At 48.8% G+C, this 23,592-nt stretch overlaps 1 protein-coding gene across 1 annotated transcript in view; it reads right to left on the reverse strand.

Annotated features, from left to right (window-relative positions):
- The window catches only part of LOC132574438 (probable cation-transporting ATPase 13A5), a 68,864-nt gene that overhangs the window by 26,272 nt on the left and 19,000 nt on the right, over positions 1-23,592 (reverse strand). The window contains exons 9-17 of the mRNA XM_060242792.1: positions 18,074-18,205; positions 17,003-17,173; positions 15,322-15,479; positions 13,763-13,951; positions 7,590-7,651; positions 6,672-6,822; positions 2,654-2,740; positions 2,059-2,215; positions 867-984 (exon numbers count right to left, since the gene is read on the reverse strand). Of these exons, the coding sequence (XP_060098775.1) occupies positions 867-984; positions 2,059-2,215; positions 2,654-2,740; positions 6,672-6,822; positions 7,590-7,651; positions 13,763-13,951; positions 15,322-15,479; positions 17,003-17,173; positions 18,074-18,205 (1,225 nt within the window). The remainder of the gene's footprint in view (positions 1-866; positions 985-2,058; positions 2,216-2,653; positions 2,741-6,671; positions 6,823-7,589; positions 7,652-13,762; positions 13,952-15,321; positions 15,480-17,002; positions 17,174-18,073; positions 18,206-23,592) is intronic.

The raw sequence follows: 23,592 nt of genomic DNA on the forward strand, positions 1-23,592 counted from the left end.
AAAAGGAAAGAAGGGGGAGGGGGTCACTTCCTCAGGGGACAAAGGCAGGCTACGCTGTGAGCTCCTAGGGCACAGAGGCCACGATCCTGCCACTCCCCTGCCGCTATTGCAGCAGTCCCAAAAAAGAAGCAGAGACTGACAGCAGAACCTCTCAGGCTATTGACAGGCTGAAAAAGCAGGCCCAGGGATGGTAGGACCTTCAATTGCCTCCAAGGCCACGTCCCCGGCTGAAGAGGCCCCTCCTGGGGCTTCAAAGATCGGGGCTGGAAGCAGAGCCATGAGGAAGAAGATTAACTGCCCCTTGGCCAGCACCAAAGGCCACATCTGGACCCTCCCACACACCACCCACTCCGAGAGCAACAGACCAGTCTCTTGGAAACAGGGCACCAAACAGAAGTTTGACTATCAAAGATTTCAGGTTTTCACGGCTGGTAACATCATTAGGGTTTGTAGAATCTTTCGGGCTCAAGTGCCGTGTTCTACTGGAGAAAGTTTTCCTTCCAGACGTTTCGTTCTCAGCTGCGGAGAACATCCTCTGTGGCGTTGCAGCTGCAGCAGGCGCTCAGACCTTCTTGGCTGCTGTGCATTGAGAAGTTTGACTGACAGGCACACACGTCCTGTCCTGAGGGAAACGGCAGAGGACTCCTTGTGGACCTCTCTGCACACGCACGGAGTCAGATAAGACGGCATGAAACACTCAGCCTCGTCTCAATAACCTCCTCTCCGTGGGCAGAGCTCTGGCCAGGTCTGGCCTCCTTGGCTATGGGAGCATCCCATAGAACCAAAGTGTGGGAAGGGACCCTCAGGGTCATCTTGTCCAACCCCCTGCACACTGCAGGAAACTCACAAATCTCAGCAAGCCTCACCTTTTCAGGCCAGCCAGATTGCCGTCCTCCCCCACGGCAAGCGCCTTGTGGGCCAGAGCGATGACGCGGAAGCCTTGTGAGGTGTAGCCCTGGAGCTCCGCGAGGAAATCCCTGGGAACTGTGGAGGGGACAGGAAGCAACTCCCATGAGAGAGAGAGAGACAGAGAAGCGCGCAGCATGGGGAGGCTGGGCTGCCACAAAATCACCCCACAGGGCCTGTTCCTGTGTCACTGCCTGAAAGCCTGCTGTCCCAGATGAGTCCCCATGCGGCGTGGGAAGAGCCGCCCCGCAGTCTAAGGAAGCCAGGAGGGCCCAAGCAGTGTCCCAAAGAGCCCCCACCTCTGTGCTCCTCCCCCTCATTTTCTGCACCCCTTTGAGAAAGCAGGAAAGGGAAATGGCTGCCTTAACTTCCTCACAACAGTTGGCTCACCAGGAGAGCGAGGGCGGAAAGGGGGGCTGGAGCAAGGCGTAGTTCTTGTGGCTCCTTCTTCGACACCCAGGGAAAGGCTGTTCCCCATTTTGGGGGGCAGGAAGCAATTTTTCTCTAGGCCAGTTTCACCAGGGATCCGGCAGGGGTTTGGGGTTTTTTTTGCCATCTTGGAGTGGAGGGGGGAAGGTACTTGTGAATTTCCTGCATTGTGCAGGGGATTGGACTAGATGACCCTGGAGGTCCCTTCCAACTCTGTGATTCTATCTGAACACCTTGCTAGCAAATGAGTGAATGAGAAGATGTGTCACTCTCTGAAACCTGGCCTGGGTAGAATAAACATAAGCAGCAGCGTAGGTTTCTACACCCCGCTTTTCTCCGCCCCAAGAAGTCTCAAAATGGCCCGATATCCAAAACAAACACAGTTGTTGCATCACAGGAAGCCAAAGCCTCGGCACGTGGAAGCAGCTGGGAGTGAAAGGGCAGCTGCACATGTGCACGGCAGTGACATCGTCGTCCTCCTCCTCTTGCACCTCCCAGCAAATCTTCCCGCATCTCCCAGCACTCTCCTGGACATCAGAAACACAGCTGTGACAGGGCTGCAAACATGCATGCACCAAGTTGCACCCTCCCCATGAGCAACCCCTCTCTGGCATTCCTTGCAGCACACCTAGTGAGTAAAGCTGCCCTCACCTGCACCAGGATGGAATCCACAGAGCATGTCCCCAACCCCACCATCTCTCTCCCCCCCCCCCCCGCCCTTACCGCTCTGCTCTGTGCAAAAACTGGCCACCATCTCTGGGGCTCCTTTCATGTAGAGGTCGTAGGAGTCCTTCCCCTCCTCCTGCACAATGACGGACATCCTCTGGAGAGCGGAGGAGAAAGGAAACTGGTGCAAGACCACCATCCCTTCCACGGAGGCCTGGAGGCGGGAGTGGGGTGGGGGGAGAGGACAGGGAGAGCTAAGTCCGGGATCTGCAGGCAAGTGGGGGATGGAGACATCTTGAGTGGGACACAACCATCTCTCTTCTGAGAATGTTGGTCCATCTTCTCCCGTACGTTTGTCCCTCAGAGTTAGATCACAGGGAGACGCCCTCCTCACAGGCCCCCTTCAAGGTCCTCTCAGACAACCACACTTTGCAGAGTTCCATGGGGACATTTAAAAACCCAGTTTTTATCGTGCTTGCTGCATCCCTCCATCTTCCCCTCTGGACAACCTCAAAAGTCTCCAGTTGCTGCATTGCTGTTCTCCCTCACCCCACTCCCCAAAATTGTAACCTGCCCTTTCCCGAAGGCCTGCTAATGGGGCTGGCTTCTTAGACCCCAGCAATGGCTTCCCAGAGGAAGATCCAGTGCATACCGGAGCAGCGTCTGGTCCTGGTTTGATGACGGTGTGCTCTTCCGCTGTGCTGGTTTTACTGTGCTCTGGACAGGCCTCTTCCATTTCCTGAAGCCCCCAAAGAAAAAAGCACAAGGATCAGTGAAAGAATCCTGGACCCTTTTCACTTTCTAGCCAGGTTGGGGGGGGGCATGGGGAGGCACAAAGCAAAGTCAAGAGGCAGAGCCCTGTATTTGGGCAGCTCTGGGATCTCTACAGTCAAATGCCTGCTTTACTCAGTAGGCAGCTTATACAGCAGGGGTGGCCAAACTTGCTTAACATAAAAGCCACATAAAATAAATGTCAGCTGTTTGAGAGCTGCAGGAAGGAAGGAAGGAAGGAAGGAAGGAAGGAAGGAAGGAAGGAAGGGAGGGAGGGAGGGAGGGAGGGAGGGAGGAAGGAAGGAAGGAAGGAAGGAAGGAAGGAAGGAAGGAAGGAAGGAAGGAAGGAAGGAAGGAAGGAAGGAAGGAAGGAAGGAAGGAAGGAAGGAAGGAAGGAAGGAAGGAAGATAGGGAGGGAGGGAAGGAAGGAAGGAAGGAAGGAAGGAAGGAAGGGAGGAAGGAAGGAAGGAAGGAAGGAAGGAAGGAAGGAAGGAAGGAAGGAAGGAAGGAAGGAAGGAAGGAAGGAAGGAAGGAAGGAAGGAAGGAGGGAGGGAGGGGAGGGAGGGTGGAAAGAAAGCAACTTTAAATGCATTCTCCAAGCTGCTGGCTGGCTTGGCTTCGAGAAGTGATTTAAAGAGACAAATGTCTTCTCCAAATCAGATGACAGGGTGGAGGGGACTTTGAGAGCCACACAGTATGTGTGAAGGAGCCACACAAGCTGCAGGTTGGCCACTCCTGTTGTAGGAGGAACCCCCCACAGATGGGCACAAATGACTCGCCTCCTTTGGGGCAAATGAAGTCTGAGTTGCCAGCTGATGTTTGGGAAATTCCTGGAGATTTGGGGATGGCCCTCCAGGCGGGTGGGGTTTCAGGAGGGGAGGGACCTCAGTGGGGCACAATGCCAAAGAGGGGAGCCAGTCAAGCCCTTCTCAGGGTACCTCTCTCTTAACAGACCCCTCTTTGCCTCTCTCCTGTTTCCCCATTTTCCTCACAGAATTGTAGAGTTGGAAGGGACCTCCAAGGTCATCTAGTCCAACCCCTTGCACAGTGTAGAATTTATACCTTTACACCTCTTAGCTTAAAAGTAACTTCTTTCCAAATTAGAGTAGCTCTGATGGACATTTGGTTGTTGTTGCTATAGCGTTAGTTTGGCTGAGGAATGTATGGTCTGTCTGTGATCTGATTTAGCATTAGCTAGTATTTTCTTATGATAAGCCCCCCACACACACACACACACACGCTACTGTACCAAATCCCTCAGTAAACTCCATCCTCCTCTTCAGGCTGTTAATCAGGACTCTGCTGTCCTTTCCCCACTGAAACTGGCTGCTCACAGTGACCTCCTCAGCGAAAAGATCAGAGTTCCCCACCCCCTGCACAAACACGCAAGCAAAATCCCCGTGCCAGTCTGAACACCTGCTCACATGTCGGTGGAGCTGTGGTAACATATTCTCTGTGTCAATCACCTGGCCAAAACAGCCCTAGCCATTGGCTGGGAATGGCAGGCTGAAACTCCAAGAGGGACATAGCAGAGCGTGGAAACCCGTTCCAAAAACCGAAACACTGCCTGCTACGCCTCCAAGTATTAAGGGAGGCGCCCGGTCGGCTTTGGACTGTCCTCAAGAGCCCTTTCAGTTGGCAGCCCTGAGAGTTCACTGCAAGTGGAGCCCATCCCTTTGGGACTCCGACACCTTGGCATGGTGCCACCCTCTCAGCTGACAACCCCGTCCACGTGCCGAAAGGAACAGGGCTTCCGGGTGTGGGTCAGGTGAGCCCTGACATGAGGTCAGAACTGGGCCTCCCAATAACCCCAGCACACCCCTCCCCCTCAGCTCTGGCTCCAAGGAGCCCACTCAGTCCAGGGATGCCAGCCTCCAGGTGACACCTGGGGATCCCCGGGAATTACAACTCCTCTCCAGAGTGCAGAGATGAGCTCCCCCCTGGTTCTGGCTGCTGCCTTGTGACCACTTGTTCCAGAGGCAGGATGCCCCCTTGGGTCACTTGCTGGGGAGCACAGGGGGTGGGAGGAGGCAGCTGCAGTCCTCCCAGGGGCAGCTGGTTGGCCTCTGGGCAAACAGAGCTCTGGACTCAGAATCCTAGAATCACACCGAGTTGGAAGGGGCCACAAAGGCCATCTAGCCCAACCCCCTGCTCAAGGCATGATCAGCCTAGAGCATCCCTGACGAGTGTTTGTCCAGCAAACCTGATGGGCCTTAATTCACTGCCACAGGAGGTGGTGGCGGCTGCAAGCATAGCCAGCTTCAAGAGGGGATTGGATAAAAATATGGAGCACAGGTCCATCGGTGGCTGTACATGTGTGTGTGTGTGTGTATATAATAATAATAATAAGTTTTATTTATATCCCGCCCTCCCTGCCGAAGCAGGCCCAGGGCGGCTAACAGGACATGGTGTGTACCATGATTATAATACAATTGATACGATAAAATAAAATTAATAAATACAGTTTAAACAGTTACATATTTTTTTAAAAAACACAATAAATTAGGGGTGCTACATTTCAGTGAGATATATATCCAGATGGCCAGATGTCACTTTCAGGGTTCCACCTTATACGCTTGTTGAAAGAGGACAGTTTTGCAAGCCCTGCGGAACTGGTTAAAGTCCCGCAGGGCTCGCACTTCCTCTGGTAGCTGATTCCACCCGTGGGGGGCCATTATTGAGAAGGCCTGCTCCCTCGTTACTTTCAGTTTGGCCTCCTTTGGTCCAGGGATTTTTAGGAGACTTTGGGAGCAGGATCTCAGCGCTCTCTGGGGAACATATGGAGAGAGGAGGTCCCTAAGGTAGGCAGGTCCTCGGCCATATAGGGCTTTAAAGGTGATAACCAGCACCTTGTAGCGAACTCAGAATATGATTGGAAGCCAGTGCAGCTCCCTCAGCCCAGGCTGCACGTGTTCCCACCGAGGTAGTCCCACTAGCAGCCTGGCTGCTGCATTCTGCACTAGCTGCAGTTTCCGAGTTCGGCACAGGGGCAGCCCCATGTAGAGGGCATTACAGTAGTCTAATCTCAAGGTGACCATTGCATGGATCACTGTTGCTAGGTCGCTACGTTCCAGGAAGGGGGCCAGCTGCCTCGCCCTTCTAAGATGGAAGAAGGCGGATACACACACACATATATTGGCCCCTGTGCGACACAGAGTGTTGGACTGGATGGGCCATTGGCCTGATCCAACATGGCTTCTCTTATGTTCTTATGGTCTTTGGCAAGAGCCTTCTCGGTTGCGGCCCCAATACTTTTGAACACCCTCCCAGAAGCCATCAGGGCCCTGTGGGACTCATCGCAGTTCCGCAAAGCCTGCAAGACTGAACTTATTTATTATTATTAATTATTATGTTAAATTTCTATCCTGCCCTTTCCACAAGCAGATTCAGGGTGGCTAACAATCCGTTCTATAATACAATGTAAAATCAATAAAACACAATTTAAAACATTTTGTTGGTGCTATTTTGGATGGCATGTGACTGCCACCACATCTGGATCGATCGCACTTTAGTACTAACTGCCTAGGATCTGTACGCCCTGAGAAAGGAAAATATTATGTGGTCTGCCTGAAGTAGCACCATTGCCATTTATTTGATTGTTTTAATATTGCTTATGTCTTTGGCCCCCTTGAGTCTGCATAGAATGGGCGGGATATAAATAGAACGTAAATAAATAAATCCAGCATAGCTCTACTTCCGCTCTGATGCTCAGCAGTGCCTGTTCATAGCATTGCTGGAAGGAGGTGCCCCTCCAACCCTAACCTTAACCCTCACTCTCTCACCCTGCCCTGCTCGCCAGCCATTTGCCAGGGCCTGAGAGAGAGAGGGAGACCCTGCTTGGAGCTCCCTTCCTTTCTCCAGCCAGCCGCCTTCTCCTTCCCCAAGGCAGGAGGACTCACCCAGCCAGTGCCCTCAAACATCTTCAGGTCCAGCGGGTCCCCCTGGATCTTCCCTTCCAGGACCAGCAGCGAGTGGCAGGTGGCCATGGCTTGGCACAGCGGCCCCCAGGGCACGGGCTGGCCGGAGGAGAAACGGTGGGCTTTCTGGAAGCTGAGAGAGCGGAGGGACTGCGTTGGGCGGCACGCCGGAGGAAAGGGCTTGCTCAGCACTCATGGGCTGCCCTGGAGGCGGCCGGAATCCTTGCTGAGTCCAGGAATTGGTGCCGCTCCCAGCCCCACTGAAACACAGGGCATCTGTGGGGGGCAGCAGGGGCAGGCAGCCAGCTGGAGGAAGGGCTGGGAGGCTGAGGAGGGGGGAGCAGCCTGTTCCTTGAACTTCTTGGTATTAACATTCTCCCTGCCCTGCACCAGGGGGCCTCTTCCTCCTTCCCCTGCCCACTCCGCAGATGCCAGCAGGGGGAGGACGGGGCGGGGGGGGGGACAGTCTTGGCTGTAACGGGATGGACCAGGGGAGGGGGGGGGAGGAAAAGGATTCCAGGAGCTTCCAGTGACTGTTATGGAAGCCATTCAGATGTGCCAGATGAACAAAGGCACATTCTGCCGGCCAGCTGGCTGCCCTGGGCTGGATCCGGGCTCTGCCCTTTCAAGGCTTCACCCCCAGATCTCTGCGCTGGGCATGCAGGAGGGCCTGGCTCCATTCCTCTGGGCATCTCCAGCTGAAAAGACTGAGCAGTGGGGAGGTGAAAGTTCTTTCTCTGCCGGAGAGCAGCTGCCAGGCTGAGTGGACAAGACTGACCTCCCTGGAGCAGGGTCTGACTCAGTGTCCAGCAGCTTCCTTGAGCCCGCCCACGCTGGCAGAAGAGCCCTGCCAGCCTCAATAATTCACGGCCTGAGGGGTGGGGGTGGATTAGATCTTACCTGTCATGTTGGCAAGGGATGGCACCCCAGAGATCCAGACCATCTTCTGTCAGAGTGCCAGTCTAGATTCAAGGGAACAGCACAACCACTTCAAACTCTGCCAATCACACCACTCAGCAGCCTGAGGCTCAGAACCCTAATGTGAAGGGGGGCGGGGCGGGGCCATCTGGAGGGGGAGAGCTCCCCACCCCTTCTTCAGCCCAGGTGCCCCCCCCCCCAAATCCAAGGCCACCCCTCTCCCCACAACACCAGACTGGCTCTCAGCCTGCCTCACAGGGTGGCTGTTCTCAGAACAAAACAGAAAAGTGAAAGCTGGTAACCTTACCCCACATTGCCAGTGGGAGACAGGAGGGAGGGAAAGAGGAAGAGAAAGGGAGGGAGAGAGGAATGGAGGGGAGGGAGGGAAGGAGAGAAGGAGGGAGGAAGAGGAAGGGAGGAAGAGAGAGTGGAAGGGAGGAAGGAAGGAAGGGAGGGAAGAAGGAAGGGAGGGAGGAATGGAGGGAAGGGAGGGAGGAATGGAGGGAAGGGAGGGAGGGAGGGAGGGTGAGAGTGCTGTTCAGCCCAGGGACTGGGGGACAGACTTGAAGGGGGGGCTGCTTTATTACTGCCCAAGTATTCTGGGTAGGGTTGCCAATCTCCAGGTGGGGCAGGAAAACAGGGACAGCCCTCCACAAAAACCAGCCTCCAAATTATAAACAAATAACAATTTTCATTGTTTACATTGACAGCTGAAAACTTACATCACAAATTCTTACATCACAAAACTTACATACATACTAATGAAAGTGCATAAGGAACACCGGCCCACACCCAGAGTCACTTAAAAGGCAAGTCAATGCCCAATCTTACTCAATAGCTGGGCGTGGGCAACATTCCAAGGATGAAATATATACGGAGATCCACACTCTGGAGAGTATTAGTTCAGTAGAGCAGTCTTCAAAGGAGAACCTTGCTCCAAAAATTCCTTCGTCCGTACTGCACGGCACAGATAATAGAACGCAACGTGGCAGCGTTTTATCCGGCGTTGCGCCTTCGCTTCTACGAGCTTCCAAGAAAAATCCCCACAACATCCAAATGCTGATGCTTACAATAACTGTTAACTGGTATGGTCGATTCTTCGGAACACTGACTTGCCTTTTAAGTGACTCTGGGTGTGGGTCGGTGTTCCTAATGCACTTTCATTAGTATATAGAGAATTTTGTGATAAAAGTTTTCTGCTGTCAGTGTAATCAATGAAAATTGATATCTGTTTATAATTTGGAGGCTGCTTTCTGTGGAGGGCGGTCCCTGTTTTCCTGCTCCATTATCCGCATAGCTCTTTGTTGCTTGCTCGGTCTCCAGGTGGGGGCAGGGGATCCCATGGTTTGGAGGCCCTTCTCCTGCTTCCGGGTTATCAGAAAGCAGGAGGGGAGGGAAATGTCTTCTGGGCACTCCATTATTCCCTATGGAGACCGATTCTGATAGGGTATGATGGAGAATTGATAATTTAAATTGGGACTTTATGTTTGTAGTAATGGAAAAAATAAATTTAGGGGAACATTTTATAAAGATGATGAAAGCAATATACACGGAACAATATGCAAAATTGTGTATAAATGCAGATCTCACAAAAGAGCTGAAGGTAAGCAAAGGTACAAGACAAGGATGTCCGTTATCACCATTGTTGTTTATAACGATTATAAAGAGAGGACAATTATAATATGATGGAAGGATTAAAGATAGCGGCTAAACGTAAAAACTGTGTCATAATAGGTGATTTTAACTACCCGCAGATTGATTGGGTCAATATGTGTTCTGGTCGAGAGAAAGAGATTGAGTTTCTAGATGCTCTCAATGACTGTGCTATGGAGCAGATGGTCTCTGAACCTACCAGGGGTGGGGCGATCCTGGATTTGGTCCTAAGTAATGCCCAAGACTTGGTGAGAGATGTAAAAGTGATCGCGCCACTTGGGAGCAGTGACCATAACGTTATTGATTTCACCGTTTGTATAAATAGGGAGTTGCCCAAAAAGACCGCCACAACCACGTTTAACTTTAAAAGGGGTAAATTCTCTGAGATGAGGAGGCATGTGAGGAGGAAACTGAAAGGAAAGGTAAATACGGTCAAAACCCTTGGGGAAGCTTGGACACTATTTAAAACTATAATCCAAGAAGCTCAGATAAAATACATACCACAAGTTAGGAAAGGCACAAACAGGTATAAGAAAAGGCCTGCATGGTTAACAAACAAAGTAATGGAAGCTGTAAAAGGTAAGAAAGACTCCTTTAAACGGTGGAAAACCAGTCCAAGTGAGATTAATGAAAGGGAACACAGGCTGTGGCAAATCAAATGCAAGACTGTGATCAGGCAGGCAAAGAGAGACTATGAGGAGCATATTGCAAAAAACATAAAGACCAACAATAAAAATTTCTTCAAATATATTAGAAGTAGGAAACCAGCCAGGGAGGCAGTGGGGCCCTTGGATGACCATGGGGTAAAAGGATTACTGAACATAAGAACATAAGAGAAGCCATGTTGGATCAGGCCAACGGCCCATCAAGTCCAACACTCTGTGTCACACAGTAGCAAAAAATTTTATATACACACATACACTGTGGCTAATAGCCACTGATGAACCTGTGCTCCATATTTTTATATAAACCCTTCTTGAAGGTGGCTATACTTGTGGCCGCCACCACCTCCTGTGGCAGTGAATTCCACATGTTAATCACCCTTTGGGTGAAGAAGTACTTCCTTTTATCCATTTTAACCTGTCTGCTCAGCAATTTCATCGAATGCCCACGAGTTCTTGTATTGTGAGAAAGGGAGAAAAGTACTTCTTTCTCTACTTTCTCCATCCCATGCATTATCTTGTAAACTTCTATCATGTCACCCCGCAGTCGACGTTTCTCCAAGCTAAAGAGTCCCAAGCATTTCAACCTTTCTTCATAGGGAAAGTGTTCCAGCGCTTTAATCATTCTAGTTGCCCTTCTCTGGACTTTCTCCAATGCTATAATATCCTTTTTGAGGTGCGGCGACCAGAACTGCACACAGTACTCCAAATGAGACCGCACCATCGATTTATACAGGGGCATTATGATACTGGCTGATTTGTTTTCAATTCCCTTCCTAATAATTCCCAGCATGGCGTTGGCCTTTTTTATTGCAAACGCACACTGTCTTGACATTTTCAGTGAGTTATCTACCACGACCCCAAGATCTCTCTCTTGGTCAGTCTCTGCCAGTTCACACCCCATCAACTTGTATTTGTAGCTGGGATTCTTGGCCCCAATGTGCATTACTTTGCACTTGGCCACATTGAACCGCATCTGCCACGTTGACGCCCACTCACCCAGCCTCAACAGATCCCTTTGGAGTTCCTCACAATCCTCTCTGGTTCTCACCACCCTGAACAATTTTGTGTCATCCGCAAACTTGGCCACTTCACTGCTCACTCTCAACTCTAAATCATTTATGAACAAGTATAGCCACCTTCAAGAGGAGGTTAGATAAAAATATGGAGCAGAGGTCCATCAGTGGCTATTAGCCACAGTGTGTGTGTGTGTGTGTGTGTATATATATATATATACATATATTTGGCCACTGTGTGACACAGAATGTTGGACTGGATGGGCCATTGGCCTGATCTAACATGGCTTCTCTTATGTTCTTAATGACTCTTGAAATTCTACTGCAACAAATACAAAATGACAATGAAATAGAAGGATTAAAAATTAGAGTATTCTCTTATAAATATAAAGCTTTTGCAGATGATATTATGTTCATAATAGAGAATCCGATTCAAGTGTCACCGTTGCTGTTAGCTAAGATAAAAGAATATGGAGAATTAGCAGGACTATACATAAATAAAGAGAAATCGAAATTTTTATGTAAAAATATGCAACCAAATAGACTTAAAGAATTGCAAACGGTGATGGGGTGTGAAGTCATGACTAAAGTTAAGTATCTTGGAGTGGAAATAACTATGAAGAATATTGATTTGTTTAAAAATAATTATGAAAAATTATGGTGTAAGATGGACAAAGATTTGATGAAATGGAATAGACTTAACTTGTCCTTATTGGGCAGGATAGCTGCAATAAGGATGAATATTTTGCCAAGAATAATGTATTTGTTCCAAACTATCCCGATTGTGAAAAACACCAAACAATTTAACAAATGGCAAAGGAAAATTTCTGATTTTGTATGGGCTGGAAAGAAACCAAGGATCAAGATGAAGATTTTAATAGATGCCAAAGAGAGAGGTGGTTTTCAGCTCCCGGACTTAAGATTGTATCATGATGCAGTCTGTTTGACATGGATCAAAGATTGGATAATGCTGTTAGATAAAAAACCTTTATGGTTAGAAGCTCATGGGAATAAATTCGGCTGGCACGCATATCTGTGTTATGGGAAGTATAAGATGGACGGCTTTTTCTCTCACCATTACATCAGAAATAGTTTGCTAAACACTTGGATAAAATATAAGAAATATGGCGACGAGAGGAAGCCGCTTTGGATAGTGCCAGCAGAAGTAATAAAAATAACAGCTGAATCTGATGAAGAAAGAGCGATGTCATACAATCACCTGCTTAAGATCCAAGGAAACAAAATTGAATTAAAATCTGCGGAAGAGTTAAATAATAAATATGATTGGTTTCAGATGCAACAAATTAAAAGCTTGATGGAAAATGATATTAAAATGGATGGAATTAGACGCGAGCAAACAGAACTGGAAAGGGTCCTGCTTGGAGATAATGAAAAATTAATATCGAAAGTATATAAATTACGGGGGGAGGAGTGGGGGAAAAGTAAGATGTGGGGCAGAAAGTTTTTTCTTTCATTTTAAGCTTTTATAAGTTGTAGATATAGTTTTGCTACCATATGTTACTAATAAAAATTTTCGCCACGAAAGTATATAAATTACTATTGAAATGGTTTACAGAAGAAGAAGTAGTAAAGTCTCAAATGGTTAAATGGGCAATTAATGTGAATAGAGAAATACAAATGGATGCATGGGAGCACCTTTGGAAGAACTCGATGAAGATCTCAACTTGTCAGAGTATTAAGGAGAATTGTTTTAAGATGATGTATAGGTGGTATATGACTCCGAAAAAGCTGGCTAGGATGAGCAAAAAGATGTTGGAGAGATGTTGGAAATGTAAAAAACATGAAGGCTCTTTCTTTCATATGTGGTGGACTTGTGAAAGAGCGAAGGAGTATTGGAACATGATACAACAAGAAATCTCCAAAATTTTGGGTTATGATTTCAAGAAAATTGCAAAGACTTTTCTGCTTAGATTACAATTAGAAAAATTTCCAAAGGAAGACAGGACTTTAATTTGGTACTTGCTCTCAGCTGCGAGGACATTGTATGCGCAGCTTTGGAAACAAGGAAAAACACCAGAGAAATGGGATTGGATTGTGAAAGTTTTATCATGGAGTGAAATGGACAAATTAACTAAAACCTTAAAAGACTACGACTTAGACTTATTCAAAAAGGAGTGGAAGAAATTCAAAGGATATATGGAGAAAAGAGTGGAACATAAAAAGATATTGGACAATTTTTTAGTATTAACTAAAAGTATTATTTTTTGATAGATTAGTGGTACCATTAGAATTGAATTTAAATTTATAACTTCCGGGAAGTCAATATTGGAGGGAGGGGGGTGAAATATCATATGGTTTAGTGTAAGAAAAAGAAAATTAAATATTGTAACCATGTGTTATTAATAAATTGTTAAAACACGAGAATTGATCTGCGGGTATCTGGGGCATTGGGGGGGGGCTGTTTTAGAGGTAGAAGCACCAAATTTGCAGCATGGCATCCAATGGCTCTCCTCAAAACACCCTCCAAGTTTCAAAAGGATTGGACCAGGGGGTCCAATTCAATGAGCCCCCAAAAGAAGGTGCCCTTGTCCTCCATTATTTCCAATGGAGGGAGGGCATTTAAAAGGTGTGCTGTCCCTTTAAATGTGATGGCCACAATTCCCTTTTGGAGTTCAGTCATGCCTGTCCAAACCTTACTCCTGTCTCCACCCCCAGTGTCTCCAGGCTCCACCCCCAAAGTCCTCAGATATTTCTTGAATTGGACCTGGCAACCCTAATTCTGGTTTCTGCTCCAGACAGCTCAGCGCCCGTCCCTACCCCCCAGCCTGCACAAACCCAGGGCAGAGAGGCCCTCCCCACGCACCTTGTCAAAGCAGACCAGGTTGATTTGCCCGCCAATGTTGATCCTCTGAGGGCTGATGCAGAAGATCTTCTTCTTCTTCAGCCTCTGCTGGGCATAAATGATGCCGGTGGTGAGGGCGGCAGGGAGGGCCGGGGGCACCGGAACCGTCAGCAGGAGGAGGGCCATCACCAGGGTGAGTGATCCGGGTTGCTGGGGGAAGAGAGAGCCCCCCAGATGGTCAAGACAGAGTGCTGTCCCATGCCAGCGGGGGGGGAGGGGGGGAGCTTTCCCCTGGGGCAGCTGGTCCCATGGAGAGTGGGGGGAGAGGGGCAGGCAAAGCCCAGCCAGAGGTGGAACTGGGGAAATGCTGCCCATCCATGATCTGATCTTCTCTCTCTTTGAAAACCAAAGCCCATCTCACACCTCTTGTTAGGGTCAACCCAGAGGACACAAAACAGTGTGTTGTAAGATGGCCCCAGGGAGAGCCTGGCTGCAACATGGCAGGGTGGCAAGGAAGCCCTCCCTCGCCTGCTGCGTCCCAAGATAAATTTTTGATGGACGCTTCAGTTGCATGGCTAGTTTTGCTTCCTGGGATTTCACTCTGGATCTCGGGAGGGAGGGGGGGGGGGTTGCGATTTATTTGGTGCAACAAACAGACGGCCCTCTGGACTCACAGGGCAACCCTCCCCCCCACTCCCAAATCTGGCACTCTGCCCAAATGACCCTGAGATTCCGCAAAAGGCCTGGCCCTGCCCTTGCCAACGGGAGCCCCTCTCCTCTAGCTCCAGTTTGGCATAGTGTTTAAGTGTGCAGACTTTTATTTGGCGTAGTAGTTAAGTGTGTAGACTCTCGCGAGCCAGTTTGGTGTAGAGGTTAAGTGTGCGGACTCTTATCTGGGAGAACCTGGTTTGATTCCCCACTCCTCCACTTGCAGCTGCTGGAATGGCCCTGGGTCAGTCATAGCTCCGGCAGAGGTTGTCCTTGAAAGGGCAGCTGCTGTGAGAGCCCTCTCCAGCCCCACCCACCTCACAGGGTGTCTGTTGTGGAGGAGGAAGATAAAGGAGATTGTAGGCCACTCTGTCCTTGAAAGGGCAGCTTCTGGGAGAGCTCTCTCAGCCCCATACACCTCGCAGGGTGTCTGTTCTGGGGGAAGAAGAGAAAGGAGATTGTGAGCCACTCTGAGACTCTGTCCTTGAAAGGGCAGCTGCTGTGAGAGCTCTCTCAGCCCCACCCACCTCACAGGGTGTCTGTTGTGGGGGAGGAAGGTAAAGGAGATTGTGAGCCGCTCTGAGACTCTTCGTAGTGGAGGGCGGGATATAAATCCAATATCATTATCATCATTATCATCACTTGCAGCTGCTGGAATGGCCCTGGGTCAGTCATAGCTCTGGCAGAGGTTGTCCTTGAAAGGGCAGCTGCTGTGAGAGCTCTCTCAGCCCCTCCCACCTCACAGGGTGTCTGTTGTGGAAGGAGAAGATATAGGAGATTGTAAGCCGCTCTGAGTTCAGAGAGAAGGGCAGGATATAAATCTGCAATTCTTCTTCTTCTTCCCTGGTTCCCACCCTCTTTACCAACCTCACCTTGTGGCTGGTGTAAACATAGATGGCGTAGACCATGCCCAGGATGGCGATCACGACCAGGCCCAAGATGAACTTGAAGGCGTCTCTGTAGATCTTGAAGTTCAGGGGCTTCGGGTAGAGGATGGATCTCACCAGGTCTCCCTTGGCCGTGTTGAAGCCTGCAGCAAGATGTCCCGTCGGAAGGAAAGAGGGTCACAGAGGGAGGAAAAGCGCAGGAGTGAGCAGTCTCTGAAGCAGTGAGCGGTGAAGCCTGCAAGCTCACACCCTGCGAGTCTTTCAGGTCCTCCTGGACTCCTGCTCTTTTCTACTGCTACAGACAGAGTAATACGGTGACCCAACTTGAGGGCACCAAATTAAGTGGATAGTTTCAGGATGGGGAAAAGGAAATACTTCTTTACACAGTGAGTGACTGAAATGTGGAATTCACTGCCGGGAGATGTTGTGAAGACCACAGGCATAGACAGTTTTAGAAGAGGGTTAGACAGATTCATGGAGAAGAGGTCCATCGACAGCTACTAGACGTGGAATAAAAGGAACCTCCATGTTCAGTGTCAGTCAACTGCTGAATCCCAGAGCCAGAAGACAACACCAGAGGAAGGCCTGCTGTTGGCCCTCCAGAGGAACTCGCTGGCCCCTGTGCGAGACAGGAGGCTGGACTAGATGACCCACCCTGGTCTGACCCAGCAGGGCTCTTCTGAGGTTCTTATGAAGGCCTTGGCGTCTCTGCCCTGTTGTTGGCCCTCCAGAGGAACCGGCTGGCCACTGCGTGGGACAGGATGCTGGACTAGATGGACCTTCACTGGTCTGATCCAGCAGGGCTCTTCTGATGTTCTTCTCAGGGGAAGGCCTTGGCCTCTCTGCCCTGTTGTTGGCCCTTCAGAGGAACTGGGTAGCTGCTGTGTGAGTCTGGAGGCTGGACTAGATGAACCCTCCCTGGTCTGACCCAGCAGGGCTCTTCTGAGGTTCTTGTGAAGGCCTTGGCATCTCTGCCCTGTTGTTGGCCCTCCAGAGGAACTGGGTAGCTGCTGTGTGAGACAGGAGGCTGGACTAGATGGACCCTCCCTGGTCTGACCCAGCAGGGCTCTTCTGAGGTTCTTATGAAGGCCTTGGTGTCTCTGCCCTGTTGTTGGCCCTCCAGAGGAACTGGGTAGCTGCTGTGTGAGGCTGGAGGCTGGACTAGATGAACCCTCCCTGGTCTGACCCAGCAGGGCTCTTCTGAGGTTCTTGTGAAGGCCTTGGCGTCTCTGCCCTGTTGTTGGCCCTCCAGAGGAACTGGGTAGCTGCTGTGTGAGGCTGGAGGCTGGACTAGATGAACCCTCCCTGGTCTGACCCAGCAGGGCTCTTCTGAGGTTCCTATGAAGCCCTTGGCGTCTCTGCCCTGTTGTTGGCCCTCCAGAGGAACTGGGTAGCTGCTGTGTGAGGCTGGAGGATGGACTAGATGACCCACCCTGGTCTGACCCAGCAGGGCTCTTCCTATTTTCCCAGAGGCCCTGAGCATGGCTTTCTGGAGGGCCAGTAGACCCTGTCTGAAGTTGTCAGCTTGTTTCTCTTACCCGGTTCCAATCGAGCAAGTTCACGGTGGTTGGGGAATTGTGCAGTGGTGATTGCTTTCTTTCCATGGCTCTCCTTGTCCACCTGGTTTGAAGCCCCCCTCCCCCTCCAGCGAGGAGCCCCCTCTCACCCGTCTGCAACACGACTGCTCTGGGGGGCCCTTTGGTGGTCTGCTTGGTCTGGATGACTTCTGTGCCGCAGAAGAGGACATGGCGCCGGTAGTCCTCCACGCTGTGTGTTTTCCAGGGGAGGGTGTTTTCCGTGTGGGGCAGGGCGGTCTTGGTCACTGGGACGCTTTCACCTGAAACATACCCCACCCCAGATCTGTTTGCCTGGCTCCCACAGGTTGCTGCACAGGCCAAAGTTCAGGCACCAAAGCCCACAAATTGATTAAATAATGAATTATTAGGCCAAATGAAGGGATCCTTAAAGAAGAATTCTGGTGATGTTCTACAAAATCTGGTTGTGGCTGCAAGGCTGCTAGTTGCAAGCCACTGGAAACAAAATACGTTGCCTTCTATTGAAATCTGGCTCTGGGAATATTGGCTAACCTTGGCTATGGAGAAAATAGCAGTTTGTAAGCAATTAAGAAAACAGACCGGGGAGACAACAGCATCAGGAGTGTACAAAAGCCACAAATCAGGTCCTTTCCAACGTTCCCTCTAATCTGAGTTAGTGTGAGCTAGCTCACACATTTTTATCTTAGCTCAGGAAGGAAGGCCCCAGAGCACACTAATTATACAGCAGCTCACAGCTTTAATGCCAGGAGCTCACAAAGGAGAATTTTTGCTCACAAGACTCTGCAGCTTAGAGGGAACATTGGTCCTTACTGAGAGTCACAACCACACTTGCACAGCCAAGGCCAGTCCCAGGTTCTGAGAGTCCCCAGGGCCCCTCCCCTCTTCTTCCCCTACACTCCCCACATGCCCTCCTTCCCTGCCCCCACCTGCCCGTGTGCCCCTCCCCCTGCCTGCTCACGAGTTCATCGGGCCAGTCTTGTCTACTCAGACGGGCAGCTGCTCTCCAGGGTCCCAGGCAGAGAAAGTCTTTTCACAACCCCTCCGGCCTGGTCCCTTTTAAACTGGAGATGCTGCTGGGGATTGAACCGGGGACCTTCTGCGTGCCAAGCAGAGGCTCTGCCATTGAGCCACCAGGGCCCCTTTGTGCCCCTCAGCCCTTCCTGCCCTCCCCTGCTCGGTACCTGTCAGCATCCCCTCGTTGATGATGCAGCTGCCGTCCAGGAGGATGGCATCGCAGGGCAGGGAATGCTTCTGGCCTTCTAAGAGGAGGATGTCTCCCGGCACCAAGGAAGAAGACTTCATCTGACGGCGACCTGCAGGGAAGCAAGACCAAGGATGAGGGGGGCTCGGAACACAGTCCTGGAGGACTCGAGGGGGCTGCTGATATGGATGGGCCCAAATTGACACCTGGGTGACTCTCCTATAGGGATGGGCACAAACTGAGATGAACCAGAAAGCAGGGGCTTCCTCAGGAAAATCAGCGGGGAGCAGAAAATAGGGGGTTAAGTGGCTTGGAGCCATTTAAACGCCTGCCTTCTGCTCTTCACAAACTGCCCCAAATTGCTCACAAATGGCTGTAAAATTTGTGGAAGTTCATGGAGGCTGTTCAGTTTGCAAACTACAAACTGCCCAAAATCCATCATGAACTTTTGTTTGTGAGCTAGTTCATGCCCGTCTCTGCTCACCTACTCTGTCTTTGGGGGAGACAGCCGCTTGCAAGGAAAAGCAGCCGGAAGACTCCTCTTCAAGCCACAATGGAATGAATGGGATCTGGCCCACCCAGCCTCCTGTCCTCACCACCTGGGCCACGTCTTCTCACACCCCTCGAAGAGCCAAATAGGAAGAATGGATTCTCCGCTCTCCTCGGTGCCCCGTTCTCAGCCTCTGACAGATCCCCAGCACAAGGAGCCCACACCTGAGGAGCCACCACAAAGGAGGCCTCTCTTCCTCTGCCAGGAAGGTGCCCTGATGCTCTCTCTGGCACAGAAAGCCTCAGCCCCAAAACCAGCACCTTGATATGTTTCTGTGGCCCTCAGGTTGCCAAACTTCAAGCGGGGCTGGGGACCAAAGCTTAAAAGCCCCCACGAAAACCAGCCTCACCAAATTAACACAAATTCCAGAAACAATCTTAAATAAATAGAAAATTTCTTAAACAAAGACGTACAAATAATAGTGCATATAAACAAGAATGTCTCCCCCCCCCATCCAAGTCTCTCAAAAAGCATAAGAGAAGCCCTGTTGGATCAGGCCAATGGCCCCTCCAGTCCAATACTCTGTGTCACATAAGAACAGAAGAGAAGCCCTGTTGGATCAGGCCAATGGCCCCTCCAGTCCAACACTCTGTGTCACATAAGAACATAAGAGAAGCCATGTTGGATCAGGCCAGTGGCCCCTCCAGTCCAACACTCTGTGTCACATAAGAACATAAGAGAAGCCATGTTGGATCAGGCCAATGGCCCCTCCAGTCCAACACTCTGTGTCACATAAGAACATAAGAGAAGCCATGTTGGATCAGGCCAATGGCCCCTCCAGTCCAACACTCTGTCACATAAGAACATAAGAGAAGCCATGTTGGATCAGGCCAATGGCCCCTCCAGTCCAACACTCTGTGTCACATAAGAACATAAGAGAAGCCCTGTTGGATCAGGCCAATGGCCCCTCCAGTCCAACACTCTGTGTCACATAAGAACATAAGAGAAGCCCTGTTCGATCAGGCCAGTGGCCCCTCCAGTCCAACACTCTGTGTCACATAAGAACATAAGAGAAGCCCTGTTAGATCAGGCCAATGGCCCCTCCAGTCCAACACTCTGTGTCACAAAAGAACATAAGAGAAGCCCTGTTGGATCAGGCCAGTTTGGTGTAGTGGTTAAGTGTGCGGACTCTTATCTGGGAGAACCGGGTTTGATTCCCCACTCCTCCACTTGCAGCTGCTGGAATGGCCTTGGGTCAGCCATAGCTCTGGCAGAGGTTGTCCTTGAAAGGGCAGCTGCTGTGAGAGCCCTCTCCAGCCCCACCCACCTCACAGGGTGTTTGTTGTGGGGGAGGAAGGTAAAGGAGATTGTGAGCCGCTCTGAGACTCTTCGGAGTGGAGGGCGGGATATAAATCCAATATCTTCTTCTTCTTCTTCAATGGCCCCTCCAGTCCAACACTGTGTCACACACTGGCCAATACACACACACACACACTGTGGCTAATAGCCTCTGCTCCATATTTTTATCCAATCCCTTCTTGAAGCTGGCTATGCTTGTAGCCACCACCACCTCCTGTGGCAGTGAATTCTACATGTTAATCACCCTTTGGGTGAAGAAGGACTTCCTTTTATCCATTTTAACCCGACTGCTCAGCAATTTCACTGAATGCCCACGAGTTCTTGTGTTGTGAGAAAGGGAGAAAAGCAATCAAGGCCACTTCCCCAAGCAGAAAGGCTGGGAGGAAACATCAGAAGTAAGTGTTCTCATAAGAGTCCAGTGCTCCAATATGAGAACTGTTTGATCCTTTTGTAGTCCAATGCAGCTTTGGCCGTGTTTGACACGCGACGAGGCCGTACTTATATCCTCGTTTCACATAGGCTTCAATAAGCTTCAGACAAATTCCAGAACAGTTCAAACTAAATGTACCATTTTCACAAACTCTCTTTCATTGTAAAGAATATAAAGAATGTTAGGGGAGGTAACATTTATTGTAACATTTCATTGTAAAGAATGTTAAGGGAGGAACGGTGGCTCAGTGGTAGAGCATCTGCTTGGTAAGCAGAAGGTCCCAGGTTCAATCCCTGGCATCTCCAAAAAAGGGTCCAGGCAAAAAGGTGTGAAAAACCTCCGCTTGGGACCCTGGAGAGCAGCTGCCAGTCTGAGTAGACAAGACTGACTTTGATGGACCCAGGGGGGTCTGATTCAGTAGAAGGCAGCTTCTTAAGTGTTGGGGAGGGATGGCGGCTCAGTGGTAGAGCATCTGCTTGGTAAGCAGAAGGTCCCAGGTTCAGTCCCCGGCACCTCCAACTAAAAGGGGTCCAGGCAAGTAAGTGTGAAAAACCTCCGCTGGAGACCCTGGAGAGCAACTGCCAGTCTGAGTAGACAAGACTGACTTTGATGGACCAAGGATCTGATTCAGTATAAGGCAGCTTCATATCTTCATATGTTGTCTTGTATTCTTGGGGAGGGATGGTGGCTCAGTGGTTGAGCATCTGCTTGGTAAGCAGAAGGTCCCAGGTTCAATCCCCACTGGCATCTCCAACTCAAAAAGGTCCAGGCAAAGAGGCGTGAAAAACCTCCGCTGGAGACCCTGGAGAGCCGCTGCCAGTCTGAGTAGACAAGACTGACTTTGATGGACCCAGGGGAGGTCTGATTCAGTAGAAGGCAGATTCATAGGTTCATAAAATGAAATGATTTATTTAAGATTGTTTCTGGAATTAGTGTTAATTTGGTGAGGCTGGTTTTCACGGAGGCTTTCTAGCTTTGATCCCCAGCTCTATCTGTCCGCGTTTCTCCTTTGTGTCGCACAAACTCCAGGTGGGGCCTGGAGATCTCCTGGAATGACATTTGACTCCCAGATTACAGGGATCAGTTCCCCTGGAGAAAACGGCAGCTCCAGGACATGAACTCTCATGGCATCGCATCCCTCCTGACCTCCCTTCTCAAACTCCACCCTCAAGTCTCCAGGAATTTTTTTTTTTTTAATTTTAAAAGTTTATTACACCCAAGTGAAAATAAACAAAAACAAAATAAAAAGAAACAACCAATACACAAGAACATAAACAAAAAAAAAGAAAGAAACAACACATAAACATATCATACAACTCACATGTCACACTTCCCTCCACCTCCCTTACATACTCTCAGTCACCCCGGGGGTGATCAGAGATACACTGTTTCTTTTTCTATTATTCCCATGTCAGTCCTTTACTTTTAACCCAACAGTAAATTGGTTCCCAGCTCTCTTTACATTTCAACAAGTTCCCATTTCTTATTCTAGTAGTCATAATATCTAATTCTGCAGCCTCAATAAGTTTAACCATAAATTCTTCCCTGGAGGGGGTTTGGGGTATTTTCCAATATTTAGCAAATAATATTCTCGCGGTGGTAACAATATACATTAGTATCTTAATTGTTTTAAGTGGAAAATCTTCTTTACACACATTTAAAAGGTATAGTTCCGGTGAATGAGGTACCTTAACTTTTAGAATTTTTTGGGCCCAAGTATTAATTAATGCCCAGTATTTTTTAGCATGCTCACATCTCCACCAAATATGAATTAATGAGCCTTTGGTCTTTTTGCATTTCCAGCATTTGTTAGAATAACTGGGATATATTTTAGCTAAGCGATCAGGTGTTAGGTACCAGCGGTAGATCATTTTGTATAAGTTTTCTTTGTACAGGGCCGGCAAGGTTAGCTTTACATTCCGTTTCCAGATTTTCTCCCAGTCATCTAAACTAATATTGAGGTCAATATCTCTTAGCCATTTTATCCATGATTCTTTGACCACCTCCTCCTGCATTTTTTCTCTCAGTAACCATTCATATATTTTGGAAATTAATTTTTGATCTGTCTGAATAATTTGGTCAAGGTCATTCAATTTCTTGGGGAATCCTCTTTCTTTATCTTTTTGATGACAAGATTGTATTTGACACTTCAACCACCAATCTATTGAAATCATTTCTTCCATTCTTATATTGTTTTGTTTATCTAATAAACTTTGGTAATCAATTAATTTGTTCCAGTCGTAGAGGTTGGGATGAGTATGAGCCTCAATTGGTGAGACCCATAATGGGGTATAAGAATAAAATTTCCTAATTTCCATCCAAACTCTGTAAAGGGATTTTCTTATCTCATGCCTCCAGAATGAACTGTTGGAGGGAGGGTTTTGGTACCAAAGATATCCGTGCCATCCTTTTCCCAACCCTGCCCCCTCGATAACCAACATTCTCTTGTCCTCCAAAAGCAAACCAATGCAAACCAATGCAAACAATACGACAGGCCTTATGATATAAATTCCATTCTGGTAAGGCAAAACCACCTCTGAGTTTGCTGTCTTGGAGAACTTTTAGTCTGATTCTGGGCTTTTTTTTCTGCCAAATAAAGGATGAGATGATTTTGTTAATCCGTTGAAAAAAAGACTTCGGAAGCATAATAGGGATCATCTGAAACAGGAACAAGATTCTTGGCAATATGTTCATTTTTATAGTTGCTATCCTGCCCAGAAGTGAGATATGCAGGTCTTGCCATCTATTTAAGTCCTCTTGAATTTCTTTTATCAGTTTGTCATAGTTATCTCGATATAAATTTTTGAGCTCATTAGTCATTTGAATTCCCAAATATCTTACTTTCTTTCCATACACAAATTCTGATTGAGTTTCAAATTGGTTCATTTGTTCATTGTTCATATTTTTTGTAAAAAATTTCGTTTTCTGCGCATTAATCTTAAAACCCGATACTTGCCCATACTGTTTTAGTGTTTCTTTGAATTGACCAATAGATAAGTTAGGATCTTCTAAGATACATAACAGATCATCTGCAAAAGCTCGAATCTTCAACTCCTCTCCTCTAATTCGGATACCCTTTATTCTATCCTCCTCTCTTATTCTTTGCAATAAGAGCTCTAATGTTAATATAAATAATAGTGGCGATAAAGGGCAACCTTGTCTTGTGCCCTGAGCTATATTAATCAAATCTGTTTTGGTGTTATTGAAACTAATCTTTGCA

The sequence above is a fragment of the Heteronotia binoei genome, chromosome 6, assembly GCF_032191835.1.
Source record: "Heteronotia binoei isolate CCM8104 ecotype False Entrance Well chromosome 6, APGP_CSIRO_Hbin_v1, whole genome shotgun sequence".
Taxonomy (NCBI): Eukaryota; Metazoa; Chordata; class Lepidosauria; order Squamata; family Gekkonidae; genus Heteronotia; species Heteronotia binoei.